Below are 22,228 nucleotides of genomic sequence, written 5' to 3' on the forward strand. Positions count from 1 at the left end.
ACCTTTGCCACATGGTTATTCTAGCTGGTAAACAGGTTCTTTTATTCGTTAAGGTTATCTGAATCATGAATTACGTGGTCTCAAATAAAGTGAGACTGTCCTGTGCGTGCACAGTGCCTGGCCCACAGAAGGCACTCAGTTGAATTTATTGTTGAATAAATGAATACATAGACACAACATATCCACATACACAAGGCTGGACCAATAGGTCCCACTACCTCTGATAGCCCCTCCTTTTTCTAATTCTAGTGAAACTATAAAGTGGCAAAAGAATCAAAAGACTAGGAGAGAAAAGTGACAAGAGCACTGTCTCCTTCTACCCCCCTCACTTTCTCCTAGAATGGACAAGTCTCCCCCAGGGAGGAGCCTATATTAGGTGAGGTTATGGGTCATCTGGGTGACAACGACAATGTTAAGTTTACCTAAAACATAGATTTCAGATGTCTTATTAGGTACCAATAACACCCCAGACTGCCTAGTTCTGTTATATAGTCAATGTGTGAACTTAGACAAGTTGCATCATCTCTCTGACCCTTAGTTTCTCATCTGTACACCAGGATAGTGACATCTACCTCACAGGGTTGCTGTGAAAATGAGATTAAATGACAGTTTCGGTGCCAAGAACAGTGCCTGGCAAACAGAAGGCACTCAGTGAATATTAGCCCATTATGGCAACATTCCATTTAATGATTTGGCGTGCGCACAGGGAATTCACTTAATGCCTGTAACTGACAATATGCCGGTGGCAGTGGGAGCAGGGCAAATTTTTTATAATTGCTCCAAGGGTTCCAGAGCTGATTCCAGAATTTTGTCATTTGGCACTGACCTAGACTAAAGTCAGCCTAAATTTTGTTTTAAGACAAAATGTCTCAGACATTTTTGAAACGGGCATTCATTCTTCTAAGTCACTGGGATACTGCTTATGCCCTGGGACAGTGACCTACAGCATTATCCCCTGAAGGAGTTAATGGTGTTTCCTAAGGTGCCAACCACGATTAACTCAGTCACTGGAAAAATCTGGCTCATTATCACATATAAACAACTCACATTGCCGAAAGGTCACGCTGCCTATAACGGAGTATTCAAATAGCCAACTGCTGACATCAAACCACGATGTCTTTTATTAGGCATGAAATCTTGAGTGATGCAGAAAGAAATCTGACAAATCATGCAGGCTGAATTTACGCTTTAAGAACCGAATATCAAATACACTAATAAAGCATTTTAAATAAGATTATTGTACCCCCTGATCGATCCTTATTCTAGGCAAAAATTTAACCTCAGAATTCAGAGAACTTTATTTTAATAAATTATAGTAAGTGCACTGCATCTGACAGCTGGGCAAACAGAAATAGTAGCGCAGGTAATTCATGTTCTCTGCTCATTTGAAAGGAAGCATTACTTCATGAAAGATCTACTCCACTTGCTTTTCTGGATACAGGTTTTTGCCTCTGTGATAATAAAGATATTAAATTAGATGATTTTATTTTGGTTTTTAATTTAAATTTAATTTTTAAATTTTATATTTATTTTTGCATAATCTCTATCCCCACATGGTACAGAATTTAAGCAAACGTAGACTGTCTCTTTCTCAATAACAAAGACAAAAGCAAAATTATTGTGATTTCTGAGAGGAGGCAGATAGATGAAATCAGGGAAGGACACTCAGGGCATTAAAATCTTGGCACTGTTCTAGTTCTTAAACTGTCGATTTGAGTACTATTCTTTATATTTTAGAAAGTCACTAGATAGCTTCTCTTATATGGATGAAATATTTCAAAATAGAAAGTGAAGAAAGAAATTTCCCTTTCAGCCCCTTCTCCATTCAGCTGCCTGTGCCCTCTCCTCATTGACTTTTAGATTGTCTCCTAAATTTCACTTTTACAAACACTGCTGCAGTAAATAACCTTGCAGCTACGTCATTCCCTATGTGTGCGAGTATTACATTGTTGTTTTTGTGGTAGGACAAATAATATTTTATACATGTTATGTTAAGTATTAACTATTCTCGCCTGCACTATGACACATGATACTGGCAAGAAGTGTAAATAAAAGTCTCAACCAAATGTTATAAGGGGGTGTTGCCCTAGGCCGAGTTGAGTGATCCTGGGTGACCACATCCCAAAGGCACTGTGTTAGTCTTTTCTGTTCCCATCTGCATTGTAGGACACAAAGAATGAGGCATCTACATTGTAGGACACAAAGAGTGAGGCTGTGGGGAAGAACTAGAAACAGTTTTACACAAGCCCCTTAGTTAGGGTTCAATCTTTCTTTGCTTTTGTTACAGGGCAGCTCTCACCCTTCTTGAATTCAACCCTCTAAGAGCTATAGTCAGGGCTCTGACGCTCCTATAATTTTCTTCACTCTTTAATGCTTGCTACCCAAAAAGGTCCCTGAGGTTTTCTACCACCCAGCTCAACCGTTAGAAAATGAAGGTCATTTCTTTCTCTTCTGCCCCTCCAAGCAAAAGTATAATCAGTCAAGGTCAAAATACATTGGGAATGAGGAGAAATAATACACTTTAGGAAAGAAATGATGACATTGTTATGGAAAACTTTTGCACAGAGTTGTACTGGTCTGTGAGAGGGATTAAATGCTATTTGCACACACTAATCTCAGATTTTCTTAGGTATTCCTAAACATTTATTAACCATTAAGATTCACTGAAAATGGCAGGAAAATGTGGACTTCATTAAAAAGTTAAACATCTGAACACACTAGCCTAAAAGAAATGTGTACGTATATAATAATAAATTCTTATAAAGATTTGAAGAGGAGATTGCTTTAAAAAAAAAAGATGTGGCAATAACATCCGTGTTAAAAAAAAAAAACCTCCTGCTTAAAAAATAACCAAAAAAAACAAAAACAAAGAAAAAATCGTTTTGAGGATTGTTTTTGATTCCAAATACACTTTATGCCACTAGATGGCACTAAAACACAGACCATGAGTTGCCACAGGCCTTGGGTTGGGTGGGGTGGGAGGGGCTGAGGAGGGAGAAAGAACTCCTTGCCTTGGTTTTACCTCCAGAAAAACCTGGAGCCAAATTATGATTATTTACAAGACAAAGAGGTCATTTTGATAGAAAACCTCTTTCCAAGTTACGTTTTGGTTAAACCATATGAACTTGCTGTTTTTGTATGTCAGCAAAGGTTGAATATTGATAGTTTCGTATAGTTCAACTCCCAAAGTACTTAGATTCCTAGAACATGCTACTGAAATTTATTTTAATGAAGGATAAAAAAGTGTGAAATGTGATGATTTTCTTCTTTCTTAGCCCGGCAGGGAGAGCCTGTTGGATTCAATGATGAGACCACAAGATTCCTGTTTCTGGGTGAAATGGGGAAGAGACACGCAAGGGCATTTTTATAAAATTGACAATGTCCAATTACCAAGGAACAGTAATGTTCTACAGCGTTAATAACCACTGCATTTTTCCTAAAATTATCCCACGTGCTGTATTTTGGTAAGAGTAAAGGTGAAATGACTTGCTTGTTCCTACCCTGTATTTTTAAATCAGGCATATCTGCTCAGTCTGAATGACGTGAAGGTCTCTCCAAGGATCCAGGATAATACTTGGATATTTCCTACCTTTTCCTTAACCAAAGATTCCACTTCTTTTATTGCACACCTCCAGAGGAGGATTCTAGTTGACTTAGAGTTTTACAAGGTAGTCACAAATGATGCAACACAAATAATGGGACAGGTGGGGCTGAAGGCAACTGACTACAAAGCAGGGTTCCCTACATTTCATCAGTGTTGTGCCTCCTTGGTCCCCTCAAGAACTCTGGCCAAATTGTGACTACACCATTGGGAGGAAAAGGCCACCTGCCGACTGGCATCAGGTGACACGGCATGATCCCTGTCAACACTTACCCTAAGGGAATACCCAAACCAAAAGATTTTGACCCAAACACAGGAGAATAGTTCAAAATGGAAACCAATAAAATATTTATTTTCCTGGGGATCAAAAGGATTCTGAGCTTATAGGGGAAAACATAAGAAATTGGAAGTGGAAAAGTGTTTAGGTTGAACACCAGCAAGAATTTCTAACCCTGGCAGTGTTTTAGACTTGGGAATAGAATATGGAGGGGTATTGTAGGATCTTGTATTGTAGGATCTTTGCTGAAGATTACGTCTGTGCACGATGCTTCAGCCCTATCCACCAAAGTGGAATATGACCTTGCACGTCTTCCTAAATTCTCTCGTAACTGAAGATTTTATTCTCTTAGCTTCACAGTAAACTGGGACTGGGAAACAACAGGGAGGGATCTTTTCGTGTTTTGGAGATGAAGGCAAGCATAAAGAAATAAGTTCTCAAGAGGAGGCAGAAGATAAGATGGGCTTGGGAAGAGACTTTGACCAGTTTAGAGTGGGAGGCCCATTTTAAAGAATTATGGGAAGGAAATTAGGCACAGAAAAATAAACCGAAAGGGATAGAAAGTAAAATGTCAATAGTAGTTATTTTGGGGTTTGGAATTATAGGAAATTTTCTTTTTCTTCCTTCTGCTTATATTTCTTTTCTATGCAAAAGATTTTATTTTGAAAGCAGTATGGCTTTTTCACCAGAATGATCTAGAGTGAAGTTCCAAACCCCAAAGCATGCTGGGGAAAGGGGGGAATTCTTTGGCCTATTTGAACACTTCCCTGAGTGACCTGTCTAATGTCCACTGTCTTCTGTCCATTGGTATATTTGACCAAATAATGTTGGTATCAATTTAAGTGACATAAACATCTTACAGATTAAGCATTATAATATTTAGCATTAAATGGTGAATACTCCAGCCTGTATTAAAAATTTGCGGAGTCATTGGTTAGGTCAATGAAATAAGTTAGTGGTACCCAATCGGGCTGAAGAGAAGGCCATAGACAACTGCCACTAACTGGGCCTTCTTTCTTACCTGCTTCCCCAAAGATACTCTATCAAAACTGTTCAGGGTTAAACAGGCTTTTTAAAAAAATTCTAGTAGAGCTTTCTAGATCATATACCCTAGTAAAAGGCCATTTGTGAAAACTGTGACGAAGCCACTGAAAAAGAATCTGCAGCCTCTGGGGCAATAACCACCTTCTATAAGGTGTCATGAGTCATTAAGCTAATCATAAGCAAACTTTCCTAAATAGATTCCAGGATTATTTTCAGGCATCGTATATGCTTACAAATTACACAGAGCTGGTTTTATTCAAAGTTCCAATTTCAAGGGCATTAAGTATATATCTTATTTATTTAAACAGTTCACTATCACAGACTAAATGATATTTTACATATATATATTTCTCAGTATACTGAAATTCTACTAGTTTTTGGGAGACTGTAAGTACACTAAACAAAATGTCTAATTATGTAAAAGACTAGATTTCCTTAGAATTTAAGGGTGCTAATAGCAAGGTTCAAGTCAAATGTATTGACCAGTTAATTGGAGATTCATACACACTACCTGAAGTAAGATGATAAGGTATCATATACAGATTATTTTTTTCCATATTTTTCTATATATTTTTCTTACAACAATACCTAGAGATGTTAGTTAGAAGCAAGAATAATAAACTAAATAAACTCAAGTTGGAATGATTGTTTCTACATTTGGTGATGGTCATTTATATATTATTTTGCCTGATTTATTCTGTCTACTGAGAGCTCTATATCTAAGAGCTCTGAGCTCTTAGATATAAAGTTATGGGTCCTCAATAGCAACCAATTAAAAATCTTTAGCTTCGTAAGATTTGCTATCACAAAATATGATGGAAACATATGATTGTAAATGTTTTGAACATAGAAATATAGATATTAGAAAGAACTAATGATATCCAGTAAAACTTGAAGCAAATGAGACATTAACCTTCTAAAAGGATGGTGGTTGCATTCTATCTTTAATTGTCTGCATCAATGAAAAAGATCACTATATACTTTGCTATTTACTAACTCATTAAAATTTTGGTCTAAATTATAGCAATTAAAAAATTTCAGGAAATTTGAAAAAGTGGAAGAATCATACATCATACTGCTATCCAAACCCTGCCATTATGCATTTTTTAAAAACAATGCGTATTATGACGTTTTGGAGATGAAAGAACCCTTACTGATAACAACACAAAATTCAGTAAGTATTTTATTTTCTAGAAATTGTGCTGAGCGTTTTACAAGCTTGGTACTATTTCAGTCTCTTGACAATGTTATGAGGTGAGTAGTCTTGTAAGTGTCATTTCACAGAGGAGGAAACCAGGCTTGCGCAAGTTCAGTCAGTTGTCCAAGTTCATTCATTTAGCAAGAGTAGATGATGGGCTTTGACTGGGCCCTGACTATCTTAATCCAGCTGAGTCCCCAATTTTACCAATTGGAACAAAGAAGTCTTAGGCAAGTTAAGTGAGTTGCCCAAGGCAGTAGAGCTAGTTTTGATGTAGCCTTGATTATGATTTTTATAACCCTCTAGATCACTTGTATTCCAATAGTTAACATTTCCTATTAATGGTCAGTGTTGGCTTTAAACATGCTTCATGCCCCAGGTTGAATCAGTTTTATCCCATTCTATCCATAGTCTGTCCATACCAGTGGCTCTCAACTTTTCCTCAGAAAATACTGGGGCCTTTAAAAATTACAGGTGTTTGGGTCCAACCCCCAGATTTTTGGATTCAATTGATCAGAGGTGCAGTATGGGATAAAATCTTTCTAGATGATTCTACTGCGTAGCTAGAGTTGAGAAGCACTGGTCTGTACAAAGAATATCGGTTATCAACCACTTTATATATATTCCAAAATTCTTTAGATGGTTTTTTCACCTTCTAGCATTTCTGTCATGTGGTTAAAGTATTTTCATGATTTGTATACCTAAAAGGAATAAATAAACACAAATGTGTCACTCAGTTAAATCTTTGGACAAATAACGTGTTTAAAAAAAGAGTCAATAAAGCATCAGGTTGAAGTGGAATCCGGAATTTCAAGAACTGATCATGTACCTAATTATACTAAATGTAACTTAATCCATGATATAGCTTTCCTCTTTTAGTACTTATGTCAGTTAAGGAAATGTGGTCCCATTTAAGTATGTCACTTGGGTAATTTGTAATTTGAAGCAAAGATACTCATTGGGTCTATGGGTTTATAGGAAACAGACCAATATGGCAAAGGTCACATTCTCTAGCATGGCTTTTAAATTACTGGAATGAACCACAGAATTTGTATTTGTACTTGTGTTTGATTTAGAATGAAATGAAGAACCCGAACTAACCCCCACAATTAAATTTTCAGATGAGTGAGAAACCTGTCCATTCAGCAAGCTGGGCTTACCTGTGCAAAGGGCGTCACAATCAGGTCATCTCCATGTCTGAAAAACAAACCAAAGCCCACGTTAGATGGCACTGATCACTCTAGGACCACTTTCAAGCAATATTAAATAGTAAGTTTCTCATTCATAAATCCCCACAGAGAATTACAGTAATTCCATCCTTATTCTTCAACACATGTTCTTCTCAGTCATGGGCGTGAAGATGTGTCTTCTGGGATGTTAACCATTGTCCAGTTCCCTGGGTGAAAAGAGGGGCTTCTTGATCATCAACCAAGGTCACTGGCACTTATTATGCACACGGAATATGTAACACTAGAAACGGAGTTCCAGCAGCGGGGCCTGAGTTTTACTCTTTGCTGCTTATGGTGAGTATTACTGAAGGGCACTATGGAAGGAGCCAGCAACGGCAATGGCTCTGGTGAGAGGTCCCTGGACCATCTAACGTTGGAAGGTGATGAGCATCAGGTGCTCTGCATCATCATGTGTGAGCCTTGGATGGGCTTGGAACTGTGGATGACATAAGACTGCGTCATACTCTAATAAAAACCAGTGAAACTTTTCAACTGACTCACGTCCCAGCCGCCGTAGTTACGGGGGAATGTTACCCCGTGTGTGCTGTTGTTACAGCAACCTCAGTGACACTGTGCCGAGGATGCAGGAGCAAGGTGTCAGCATGACGTGTCTTGGAGGGACAGGGAGAGGCAAGGAAAGTTGTGAACATTCTGCTTGGAAGAAAGTAAGAAACCCAGGCACAAAGCTCTTTCGTGGTGTTTCTTAGTATGAATACTTCATGAGAAGGATTTCCAAACTCTCCACGGGATATTTCTTGATCTAGCTAGCTGGAACTCTTTAATCAAAAGGGAATGGAATTATTCTACAGAGAAAGCTTCCGGACATGACCCTAACTGAGAATATTGCAACTAAATGGTTCACTCACTCATGAACAATTCTGGAAAGGGCTTGAGTGACCTACAACAGCACTCATGAAATATGCTTCGGCCCAGGCAGCATATGGATGATGTTAGTAAATGGATTGCTGCCAATAATTAGACCAGTTGTTAAGGTCATCATCAAATTACACAGAGATCTTGAAATTCAAAGTGTGGGAAAAATAAAGCAGAAAAGGGATGGAACACACTCTAAAGGAAACGTGTGTTACTTTGCACCCTCTTCGTTCCACAGTTACATTTTTGAGGGGCACTGCTCTTTGGAGAGATCATTCAGAGGGCCAAAATTTAACTAATACGAAATCTAGATATTTTCCCGAGGTACAGTCTTTGCTTCCATTTTATTCTTTATAATTTCCCGACTACAAAGTTTATTTTCTAAGAACTTAGTCATCTTGGCCAAGGCACAGTGTCATTCTGAAATCAATCCCTGGAAATAAGTCTTTTAATTTTCACATGAATTACACTGGGCTTGAATCACTCTAAACTGAAAAGCATGTGCATGTGTATTAAAACACCTAATTCTATCTTTGGTTGTATTTCATTCCCAAGCACTATAAAATATTTATTTAGAATATACAATATTTAGGGTTATTTATCAGTCTTGCTTTCTTTCCGTGTCAAAGCATAAAGAAAATTAGTTATAATTTTAGTGATGGAAATATTTCACTCTTGACCTACCCAGAAATTGTTTTTGCCAAATATCTCAAGACCGTCTCATTTTAGTCACAGTAGAATTATTTCTAGCAATTCAGTGGCAAATGTCCTCAATAAATAACCTATCCTTTTCTTTTCAAAATTATGTAAGGTTTAAATTATCTCTGAATAGGGACTTCCCTGGTGGCACAGAGGTTAAGAATTTGCCTGCCAAAGCAGGGGACACAGTTTCGAGCCCTGGTCCGGGAAGATCCCACATGCCATGGAGCAGCTAAGCCTGTGCGTCACAACTACGGAGGCTGCGAGCCACAAATACTGAAGCCTGCGTGCCTAGAGCCCGTTCCATGAGAAGCCCGTGCACCGCAACGAGTCGCCGCAACTAGAGAAAGCCCGCACGCAGCGACGAAGACCCGACGCGGCCAAACATACTTACGTAAATAAATAAATTTTTCAAAAAAAATACATTATCTCTGAATATATACCGAATGTATAATGACAGAACCTTTGTCCAAGCCTTTGTGGGTAGCCTGCCCTCGAGACCATGGGCTGAACTGGAGCCACCCGCTCTGGCCCCTGGGGCAGGGGCAGCCTCTCCCCTCCCTCAAAGAGAAGCTTGCGGAGTTCTGAGCCTGCACTGCTGGCCGCTGGAGGTGGGGATAGGAGGCTCAGTACAGTAGCACACCACTGAACTTCCTGTTCTTCCAGGGAGGGATGACAATAGAACTACTCCCTATGCCTCTGGCCATCCTTCCGCTACTTTTGTATTATTTACTATAGTGCTTTCATTTCTACCCTCATTCTTTCTGTAATAAGAAGCCAGAAACACTGGCAAGAAACTGAAAGAGAGAAATCAAAAAGCAAACCCTCACAGACATCTCACTGGGATCCAGAAACTGTTCAAGCACTTAAATGGGGAAAAGCCTCTTGCCCTCTTGCAAAATAAACTCAACCAACGGCAGCGCCTGAAAATACCGTTTTGTAACCTAGTTCATTTCAAGATTGTGTTTGAAACACACGAGGCAACGACCTTTCCACGCTTTATTATTACCAAACCAGAAGGAAAAGGGCCTTTCCACCCTTTATTTTTACCAAACCAGCAGTTAATTAGAAGAAAGTTTATACTTTATTGAGAGAAGACTTCTAATCCTACGAAGCTGTGAAAAGCATCAGAGGCCACAAAGTATCTGCTGCTTCTGAATATCACGCATTGCAAATTTCAGGATGGTAAGTGGCTGGATGAACTAGTGCTTTGAAGAGACGCCATGGTCTGAGGCTTACTTCCTGAATGTTGTGCAAACTTTTTGATCTTCTGTGCTTCACTCTCTCTGGCTATAAAACCAGAAAGACATTCTCCTCTGGAGTTTGTCAGTAGGATTAAGATAGTGGTATTGTGAAATCCTGGTGTCTTTCTTCCCTTAGACTCAAAACTATCACCCATTCATCACCATGTTTGATCCACCTCTTTTAAAATTAGAGAGTCATTAGAGAACAAGTATGTTCTTATTTTTAATATGCACATAAAAATGCTACTGGGAGCCCAACACAAAAAATGCATTTAGAAGCATAAAAATGCTTCTGGGAGACGTTTGACAACACCCAGGAATTAGCCCCAGGAGGAACTTTTCTACTCACCACTCTTTACTCCCATGTTCACAGAAGTACAGACATAGAAAATAAACAAACAAATACATACACAATGTACTTGATCTTGTAAAAGCTAACATTTATACATATACTGAATATAAAACACATATTAACTGTAGAAACTTTGGGAAATACAGAAAAATTTTAAGAGCCATCCAAAGATAACTGTTGTAATGATTTGTTTTTTCCAAAAAAATAATGTGGGCTCTGAGAAAATGTAAATGTCACATTTAAGAATATAATGAGCCTTTTAAAATTACTTTTGAAGGAGGTATTATGATTTCCATAAACTTCTAGTAGACAAAATACTACTAAAACAAAACACAAATGAAAAACTCTGCTTCATCGGTAGCAGATTCACCTGAGGATATGGCTTCTCTGCATTGCTTGGCCTTTTAGTTTAGAACTAGCTCCACTGTAAGTAAAAAGAATTAACTAGTCCTTTCGCCTTATGGAACCCCAGGGACTGAAGTTCCTATAACACAAAGCCAACCTCAGCCATACCTGAAAGTGATCTTCCTCTTTGATGCTACTGCCACTTAGAATTAAAGTAATCCCTTTAACACAAAAGCTTGGTCCTGTGGTCAAAATCACAACTACAGAAACTTGCATTTTGGAAAGAATGTCCAGCAACATTTTACTGAGAACTAAAAATAATGTAAATTAATATAAGATCAAAATGAAAGCAGTTCAGTATTGTGTACAGTAGTATCTTTCAATTTGAAATTTTTCAATGTCAAATTCCAAGCCATTTGTGCATGTCTGTATACACAACTCTGATAGTTTATCGATAATGCTAACTAGTTATCAATCATCAGGTTGAAATGATTACCCTCACTTGAAGATCACCTTTGTGTTTATATTCCAAATCAGCACCAAAAGAAGAAACCAAATTACAGCCCTTTCCCCAGTTTTAACAGACAAATAAACTAATACTTATTCTACAAAAACAGGTGACTGAAGTCATCCAAGTTCTTAACTTTAAGAGGAAACAGCTTTCTTTGTCCTTGAATTGTAATTTCCTAATAGGCTTGAGTGGTAAGTAATCCTGGCATCCCTTTCACTGATGCCCAGGAAAGTCACTCAATGTTTTGTTTATTTCAGCTCTGGGGGCCCTTTTCATATGTTCCCAGTATTTTTTATTTCTTAAATGGGCTTTCAATATAATTATTTTAAAAAATCAGAGTACAAATATCCAACAAACTGATAAATAATAATGGTATTACTTTCAAACAGTTATAATTTTTATAAAACAATAATGATAACCAATATTTATCAAATGGTTACTCTGTGCCAGGAACTGTGCAAAGCACATTTCACTGATTATCTCCTATTTAATTTTTTTTGTACATGAGGAATGGAAGGCCCAAGAAGGACAAAAAAAATCACCATGCCCATGGCGTGATGGGGTCAGAATTCAAAGGCAGGCAATATGACTCTGGTGGGTCTGTGCTTAAACACTGTGCAATTCTGCACCAGTAATGGCATTTATCAATGCCAAAAGCACATCCCAAACAATGCCTAATCTCTAGGCATTTTCCATTTCATAAAGATGATATGTACCATAAAGACAACAAATGGAAGAGTTAACATATAAATGCAAAAAAAATTAAAACAAAAAAATTACTAAAATGACTTACAAAACTAAACAATCTCTACCCACCTGCTGATTTTCATGTCCTTCTACCCTAAGCTAAAATAATAAAATGAAATAAAATAATTTTTGGTTTCCTACTGAGGTGATAATTCTGGCTGAGAGTTTAATATCATATGTCCATATTCAGGGTGTAGCAAGACTACATGCATATCATATGTAACAAAGGCCTCAGGAGATGGCATTTATGTGCATATATACATGTATATGTAAACATCTACCTATAAATGTATTTATGTATATGTTGTGTGTGCATGTGAGTATAATCCTAGGGAAAGCATTTTGATTTTCTGCCTCTGTATTTCAAATGGGGTGGGAGGGAGATAAAGGTACTGTACCCACCACCATACTTATCCACATAAAGAAAATTTACTATATTATTTTGCTATATTTTTACTATATTTTATATTTACTCAATATAAAAACCCTTCAAAGACCAACTGCTCTGCAAATATTACATTTTAAGGTATACTTCCTAAGATTAAAAACATATCATGGGGGGACTTCCCTGGTGGTCCAGTGGTTAAGACTTCGCCTTCCAATGCAGGGGGTGCGGGTTCGATCCCTGGTCAGGGAGATAGGATCCCTCATGCCTTGTTGGCCAAAAAACCAAAACATAAAACAGAAGCAATATTGTAACAAATTCAGTAAAGATTTTAAAAATGGTCCACATCAAAAAAAAAATCTAAAAAAAAAAAATCATGTGTCAATGCAAGTTCATCAATTGTAACGGATGAACCACTCTGTTATGGGGGCAGAAAGTATATGGGAAATCTCTATACCTTCGTCTTAATTTTGCTGTGAAACTAGAAATGCTGTCTGAAGTCTTAAAAAATTAAAAAGACAAAAATATATCATATAACTTTAGAAAGGGATGTGACCTTGGAAGTTATTTAGTCTTCTGAAATCTAAATCATTTGCTCACTTCTTATTCACAGTTTTAATAATTAAGGCCTTGGCCTGATATTTGACCAAAAACATTCTAAAAACAAAACCCTCAGTTTTTGGCCCATGTGTGCTCATATCACATGCACTGATGAGAAAGTAAATGAAATTGGAGCTAATGCAACATAAGCAAAAATTCTCTAGTCTGAAGTGTAATCTCTTCTTTATTTGTCATAAAACAAAAATTTAGCTTCGTTAGAGAACGTACATGATGCCAATAAATGGCCTCAAATTTGTTAGTTAAATGATGGCATGAAAGGTCATCTGTTTTCAGAATTATTCAGCAAAAGATTTTCCAGTTGTAAGAAGTTAAGTGTTTTGCACATGTAGAGACACACTTGCTAAGCCTATTTATTTTGTTTAATAAAAGCTAATACAATAAAGGGGTCCTTCTAGGCATGTTGATGTCACAAATTATTGTCACGGAACTTTGATGACTGACCTCCATGGGCGGGGGGAAGGGGAAGGAGGACGGGGAAAGGACCGAGTACACAGCAATCTTTCACAAGTGCCCTCACTCTGTTGTAGGAACAGGTTCTTCTTTTCTAGTTTATCTTATTTGACAGGCCCGTTCTTAACGTCAGTGGCTCTGCCTTCTTGGTTTTTCTCTAGGATGGGTTCCCAGGGAAAAGATTTATGGGTAGCTAGAACAACAATTTTTTAAGATCTGCATGAGGTAAAATGATTCAGGAGATTAAAAGGAAGGGTGTGATCAAATGGGGAGAGGAGTGACAGTAGTATGTCTTCTGCATGCCTACTATTACCAGACCCTGCTCTACTAACACGCTATTTAATTCTGATGCCTCTGCACTAAATGGTTGCTCATATTCCCATCCTAAGATAAGGAACTGGTTTCTGAGAACTTAAGTAACTCATCGGTGGTCATGCCCTTGGCAAGTGGCAGAGTTCAGTGGTTTCCAAATGCCAGGCTGAGACCTGGTACTGGCCCAAGAGAATGCTCATTGGTCCTTGTGAAGGTGAGAATAAACATGAAACATGGAGTAAGGATTTTTAAAAAGTCATATTAAAAAACAAAAGCTAGCCATATTCCTTTGGAAAACACTCCTTTATTCTGAGACTATGTGCCACTCCCTTTGTAAAGAATTCTAGTGAAATGCCTTTGGAAAATAAAATGATTGTGTGTATCGACGGGAATTTCCTTGTTAAATAAATAAAGTCATTTATCTGGCAAAGTAAGCAGTTAGTAACCCTGGGTCAGTCCCCCAGATGGTTTTTGAAGTCTTCGTGAGTCATGAAATCCCAAGGCATGAAAATGAGCAGTGGAGCTGGATTTAAACCCAGGCTTTAAATACCGTTTCGCTTCTACTGCATCATGCTGCTTTCTGCAGGCACAAACGGATTCAGGCTATTCTGAAGCCCCATAAAAGTACATACTCTAGACTCTAGAACATCACGGTCAAACAAAAGTTTTGGCTGTGATGGAAATGTTCTCTCTCTGTGCTGTCTAATACGGTATCCACTAGCCACCGTTACTACTTAGCACTGAAAATGTGGCTAGTGCAAGTGAGGAACTGAATGCCACTTTTATTTAACTTTAATTAATTTAAATTAAGAGAAAGTCACCTGGGGTAGTGGCTATCATCTTGACCAGTGCAGCTCTTGAGCAATCTTTACAAAACTTCAGTTTTAAGTTTGCTAAGGGAAGACAATGTTTTATATAACTGAAAAAAACAAAAATCTACTCTAAGCTTGGGGGCAGAAGAGCATTGATATATTAACGTAACAAAAATACTTGATTGTTTGGCAAAGACCCTAAGTGGAAAGATTTGCCCAAATGGCCATCAAGATTCTCCACCCCTGAAAGGGAAATAAAGATTTTAGTTTAATTGCCTTGCTTATTATACTCTCACCTAGAGGCTACCGTGCCGGCCAGCAAATGCCAAAAAGTATGGTCTAGCAGCAGCTGCTGATCAAAATCACTATGTTCAGGGTCAAGATACCTGGATTCTAATTCATGGCGTGCATGTGTGTGCATATGCAAGACACATTTTTGAGCAGAATTCTGTATTTCTGAAACTGAGTTAACATTTTCCTTCCATTGTTTCCTTACATGATTGTTTTGAGGATCAAGTATTAAACTTCAGAGGAGAATTCTATGTCAGCTATAAAGAATATACAGCCTTCAGGCAATTTTAAGAATATATTCCTTTCTATATACATCACTTCCCAAAGAGTGTACCGAAACTTAGAGCCACAAAGGGCAAAACATGGTGGACCTTGTAAATATCCTGAACTTAAACTGATGTCTTCGAGGTTTGTTCATGAACCTTTAAGACATCCTTTCACCACTTTCAAAGTGCTTTGGTGTTTGGAGTGCTGGGTTATAGATAAGCTCTCTGGGAAACATCAGGTTCCTTTCCTGGATAAATATAGTACAAGATGGGCTACCTTTAAACAAATGTAAAACAAACAAACAAAAAACACCAAGAAATAGTGAAACACATAGGAAATTTTATCTAATCTCTATAGTAGGTGGAAGAAATGAATGGAAACTCAATGTATTGAAGATAAATAATGAGCATGAAAAGACATAAAACAAAAGTGTGCTGTCAACACATGGAATTAACTCCGTGATTTGATGCAAAAGAGTTCTTTTTACCAACTGCCTTCTTTTTTAGCTTCTGTAAAAATGTACTCATAATTGAAAATAACAGTGATTGAATGAAAGTTTTATTGCACTTTTTTAAAGATCACCACAGGAACCTTTAGATAACACATAAATCATAATGCTTGTTTTCTGATTTTCCTGGCAAAAAAACAAAAATCAAACAAAGGAACAAAAAATAACCAGCCAAACAAATAAAACTGGCCCTGGTGGATAGAACAAATTCAGTCTGGAGTTCTCTAAGTCCCAAAGGAGGAATCGATGTTGAGACACGGAAACATGAGATCTGCATGCAGCCCTGTTCTCCCTGGAAGGAAAACTAGGAGCTAAAAGGGCTTGGTCTTGGGATCATTCATAACATTTACTAGCAGGCAACATCATGCACTGAACTGCTTAAATGATTTTCTGTCACAGTGTTGACTCCCACATTTGCAGAGATGTAAACAGATGTCCTTTCTTTTTCTGTTTTTTTCAAAATTAATTTTTATTGGAGTATAGTTGGTTTACAATGTTGTGTTAGTTTCTGCTGTACAGCAAAGTGAATCAGTTATATGTATACATATATCCCCTCTTTTTTTTAGATTTCCTTCCCATTTAGGTCACCAAAGAGCATTGAGTAGAGTTCCCTGTGCTATACAGTAGGTTCTCATTAGTTATCTATTTTATACATAGTAGTGTGTATATGTCAATCACAATCTCCCAATTCATCCCACCCCCTCGGTACCTATAGTTTGTTGTCTACATCTGTGTCTCTATTTCTGCTTTGCAAATAAGTTTATCTGTACCATTTTTCTGTACTCCACATATAAGCGATATTATACGATATTTATTTTTCTCTTTCTGACTTACTTCACTCTGTATGACAGTCTCTAGGTCTATCCACGTCTCTGCAAATGGCACTATTTTCTTCCTTTTTATGGCTGAGTAACATTCCATTGCATATATGTACCACATCTTCTTTATCTATTCCTCTGTTGATGGACATCTAGGTTGCTTCCATGTCTTGGCTATTGTAAATACTGCTGCAATGAACATTGGGGTGCATGTCTCTTTTTGAATTATGGTTTTCTCCAGGTATAAGCCTAGGAGTGGGATTGCTGGATCATATGGTAGTTCTATTTTTAGTTTTTTGAGGAACCTCCATACTGTTCTCCATAGTGGTTGTATCAATTTACATTCCCACCAACAGAGTAGGAGGGTTCCTTTTTCTCCAAACCCTCTCTAGCATTTATTGTTTGTAGATTTTTTGATGATGGCCATTCTGACTGGTGTGAGGTGATATCTCATTGTAGTTTTGATTTGCATTTCTCCAATAATTAGTGATGTTGAGCATCTTTTCATGTGTTTATTGGCCATCTGTATGTCTTCTTTGGAGAAATGTCTATTTAGATGTTCCCCCCATTTTTTGATTGGCTTATTTGGTTTTATTTGAAAATACTTAGGAATAAACCTACCTAAGGAGGCAAAAACCTGTACTCAGAAAACTATAAGATACTGATGAAAGAAGTCAAAGACAACACAGATGGAGAGATATACCATGTTCTTGGATTGGAAGAATCAATATTGTGAAAATGACTATATTCCCAAAGCAATCTACAGATTCAATGCAATCCCTATCAAATTACCAATGGCATTTTTCACAGAATGAGAACAAAAATTTTTACAATTTGTATGGAAACACAAAAGACCCTGAATAGCCAAAGCAATCGTGAGAAAGAAAAACGGAGCTGGAGGAGTCACGTTCTCTGACTTCTGACTATACTACAAAGCTACAGTAATCAGGGCAGTATGGGACTGGCACAAAAACAGAAATATAGATCAAAGGAACAGGATAGAAAGCCCAGAGATAAACCCACGCACCTATGGTCAACTAATCTATGACAAAGGAGGCAAGAATATCCAATGGAGGAAAGACAGCCCCTTCAACAAGTGGTGCTGGGAAAACTGGACAGCTACATGTAAAAGAATGAAATTACAACACTCCTTAACACCATACACAGAAATAAACTCAAAATGGATCAAAGACCTAAATGTAAGGCTGGGCACTATAAAACTCTTAGAGGAAAATAGAGGCAGAACACTCTTTGACATACATTGCAGCAAGATCTTTTTTGATCCACCACCCAGGGTAATGAAAATTAAAACAAAAATAAACAAATGGGATCTAATTAAACTTAAAAGCTTTTGCATGGCAAAGGAAACCATAAACAAAACAAAAAGAAAACCCTCAGAATGGGAGAAAATGTTTGCAAATGAAGCTACCGACAAGGGATTAATCTCCAAAATATACAAACAGTTCATGCAGCTCTTTTTCTGCTTTTAACTCCTCTACTTCCATTGACAGGTTGTAGGAGTTAAGGTCTTACATATGTCTAGACATAACTATCCAGTAGTCAATGACAACAAATTTTTCTTCATCCAAGATTAAGAAAACCCTGAAGTCTCAAGACAATGAATGGGAAGCTGACACAAAGCTTGAGAGAAACCGCAATAGGCAGATGGAATAATTGGGGATATTTCTTCAGTGAATCTCACCTCAACCATGCCACAAAGTGCCAGGAATCTGATAGCAAAGCCCAGTGTTCGATATTCTTGACTTGCCTTTTTCTGAAGAAAAACCACAGGCATTGTTGAAGGCTCTCTTTCTTAATATTTGTAATAGCATATCTTTAAATTTTCATCTTACAGGGATTTAGTGAGGATGATTTACTAACAATCCCTGGTATATCTTATCTCAAGAAGCACATCAAATAAATGTTCCAGTAGTGTGATTATTTTTCCTTATATGGCTCATACAACTGTACAGGAGACACTGAGAAAAATTCACTAAGGATCTAAGACTGTCAAACAAAATCAATAGCTAAAGTGATTGATGTATTAGTGGAAACAGGGATTTACATAGGAATATCAATATTGACTGGGTAAATGGCCTTTTCTATCTGGGTAAGTATCTAGAATTTTTTTTAAATGACAGGAATGCATCATCCAAACAAAATTTTTGTCTTGTTTCCATGGGTCTATGGTGTCTTCAAATGATACCCAGACATGAAGTAGGTACTGTCAATATTTGCTGAGTGAAAGCATGACACTCTCATTCAAAAATGCAGCCAATCAATATACTTATTTAGAATGTGGTAGAAGACACAGATTACCTCCATTGGAAATCAGCTTTCTCCTTTCTCCTGACCTGTCACCATTCGCTCCATTCCCACCACCTACTACCAAGATTTAAAGTTCAGAAAATTTTCATTTTATAACACTAGAGCATGGTTTTGACTTTAGTCTCCTTTAGTACATAGAGGAAAGAGCGTTGGGATAGAAAAAGCAAGTGAGAGTCCCCAGGCACGGTATCTATAACTGACAGAACTAGATCCTCTTGTGTAATGGCCATTTGTCCATTACAAGAAGCAGGAAAAGCTCATAATTTTCAACTTGGTTCATTCATCTAGGGTCACACTGCACTGAGAGCACTATGCAGGTTACTGTGCTTTTTTCATTGAAGATGGTTTTCAAATGTTCCTAATTTTAGTTGCACAGTTAATTTTATTCATACTTTGCTCTTAGAGATGATGTTCTTTGTATACACTGCATAATAAGCCAGCTCTTCCTTGACCAAGGTTGATATGAGTTTGCTCTCTAGCAGGGCTTTGATCTCATAAAATTATGGAGTAATCACTTTTATTATTAAGCTACCATTCTCCCACATTTTTTTAAAAAGCAGATGTTACCCTGTGTAAAGTATTAAGTCTGAGGTAAAAGCATAACTGCATAGTCAATCATTTACAAGTTTAAATAGTTTACCTTCACAGTGCCTTTTTTTCTAAAGTTACGGGAGTTGAGAAACACTCAGGTGACTATTTTTCTGTTTTTTTTCTTTTTTCACAATTAAAACTAGAGTCCAAACATTGAGGAGCATACTGGGTATGAAGGAAATTCAGAAAAGAAAATTGGATGCTAAATATTAGGGCAAACTCTCCTAAAGACGTAATAGCATTTTAGTAACCTTAGCATGAAAATAATGAGTTACTGGTAAGTTTTGTCAATCTCAATTTCCTTTTCCCTCTGCCTTAAGAACTTTTCATAACTAATATTTATCTCTTCATGTCCCCTAAGACCTCAGGATATATCACTTTGGCAGTGATAAGCAAGGGATATTAGAACACATAATTAATTTGTTGTTTTAAAAGACGGAGCATAGCGCAATGATACTAAACAAATGCTGTGGTAATGCATTAAAATCCACTATTTTTACCTTGTGTCATTAATAAACATGCTCATTCAAAATGTCAGAATATTAGAGCTTCCTTTTTATGATTTTTTAAGTATGAGATTAGAAATATAAAATGTGTATTCAGCTGCTATTTTTAATTCCTTAATTCAAAAATTGAATAAGCATGTTTACCTAATTTATAAGTATTTTTTTAACCATTTATGGCCCTCCTGTTTTTTGAGCTAGAAATAAAATGGCCCCAGGGACTGAACAGAGAAGTGGAATTTTTAAAACAACAGAAAGATGAGAAAAGGTAGCGCAACTAGTAGTAGTACTCTAGTAGCCAATGACCTTAGAATATTCTGTCAATAGACTTCTTGGGATTTAATGGTTAGTGTAAGTTTAGTGTCTGTATCAATACTTGATAATAATAATAATAGCAGTAGTAGTAACTTGCCAACCCTCAAGGAGTGGAAGAAAAATCCTAGTTTATCTGGCTCACTACCAAAATGATATCACTCTTGATAATAATGAATTATTTGTCTACCTGGGGTCCTAACAGAATTAAGGATAGGATAAATTCTCAATTCTAGAGCTCATCCAGAAGTTCATGGCTTTCAAAATCTGCTGAATTTTTTCTTTCTCTTAACAAAATTTCTCTTCACACAAAGATTTGATTTAGCTCTAGATTTGATTTAGCTCTAATCCTAAGGACACAAATAAACACCCTAATCCAGAGGTTCTCAAACTTCTTCAATTCATGATACTCTTAGCACCTCAGTAGTTTTCTACAGCACCTCACTGGCCAAAAGAAATAACTACCAGTGGCAATTCTTAAGAATTTAGTTCCAACGATTTAATAAGGTTTTGCCTCCACAATTGAGTGCTCGTTGAGTTCTGCACAACTTCTCACTCCGGAATGAGCCTGGATGCTCTGCCTCCCTCACTTCCGGGTCCACGCTGATTTTTGTGCATTGCTTGCTTCTTATCACAGCAATTGTCAATAACCCAGTTTTGCAAAGATATGATGTCATGGAAAGAAAAGGAATGATCTAATGTTGAAACTGGGAACTATTTCAAGCTATTAGTTCTCCAGATGACTGACATGTTTCTGCGTTTAAATTTTCCCTGAAAATTTAAAATACCTCTGGAACCCGTATGAGTTCCCTGTGGTGGTCCAGGGTACCTCAGCACATGTCCTGGCCCTAGTTTCATTACTCTTAAACCATTGAGTGAGGGGTGAGGACACTCCCTCAGTTGGGAAAACTCAGGAATTGAGGAAGGAATTATTTGACCACAGCACCTTTCTGTGTTTACATGATGGTAGAGGACTTTCAAATGGCAGATCAAGGTTAGAAAAGAGACAGATGCTCATCAGTGCTAATAAGATCTAAAAATATAGTTCGGTGGGGTTACAGACTTTTCATGTAGATCCAGTGAGGACTAGAACCTTTGTGGTGCAACATTTCTTTTTATTTTTATTTTCAGAGATGCCTTAGTAAGACTAATGAAGAATAATGTAACCTGTAATAGAATTGATGAATAGGTATATAAGCAATCATTCTTCCTTTTTCAAACTCAGGACTAGAGACAATACCACCTTCTACCCCATAGTCATAGGAAGAGGCCAGGAACAGCTACAACCGAAAACTCACAAAGGCTCAAGAGGTGGTGAGGGACTTCCTAACTGCTAAAGAAAGGGTAGAAATTTGAGTTGGGGTTGGGGGATAGTGTTTCCTAGCTGAAAGAATGCCCACATGGGGCTCCCCAAAGCCTTGATAAATGAGGTCCTATACTTCTGTATGGTGACGGGGACTAATTAGCCAGACTGCCAAGTGTGCCCCAGTTTTCTATGGTACATTGGGTCCGCTCACTTCCTCTTCATTGCCCCTTCCACGCCCTCCCCCGTATGTATCAGTATGTAGATAGGAGTAAAGAGCAACTTGGATCATCTTTGGATTCTCTGTGTTAGTGTTTATTCAGCAGAAGACGGAGACTAGAGGTCCATTATCCAGATGAATTGAAACGTGTTTTTAATTGATGTGGTTTGACAGGCAGTTTGTATTCAATAAACTCATAGTTTTATGATTAAATTCTATTTGTTTTGTTACTGATAATTCTCCTGTTAATTTTTCCAGGGACTTGTATCTATGTATTTGTAAATACAAATAACGTATCATTGAATGAAGTGCAGCAACAGAAGTAACTGTTATCCAGAAGTTAAAATAGTTTTAAATGCATTCTGAAGAATTTAAGAGGGAAAAAAA

General features: G+C 37.4%; 1 protein-coding gene across 1 annotated transcript in view; it reads right to left on the reverse strand.

Moving 5' to 3' along the window:
- The window catches only part of LOC132516835 (cAMP-specific 3',5'-cyclic phosphodiesterase 4D), a 287,805-nt gene that overhangs the window by 197,287 nt on the left and 68,290 nt on the right, over positions 1–22,228 (reverse strand). The window contains exon 3 of the mRNA XM_060142977.1: positions 7,281–7,317. Coding sequence (XP_059998960.1) covers positions 7,281–7,317 — 37 coding nt within the window. The remainder of the gene's footprint in view (positions 1–7,280; positions 7,318–22,228) is intronic.

This window comes from Lagenorhynchus albirostris, chromosome 3, assembly GCF_949774975.1.
Source record: "Lagenorhynchus albirostris chromosome 3, mLagAlb1.1, whole genome shotgun sequence".
Classification (NCBI taxonomy): domain Eukaryota; kingdom Metazoa; phylum Chordata; class Mammalia; order Artiodactyla; family Delphinidae; genus Lagenorhynchus; species Lagenorhynchus albirostris.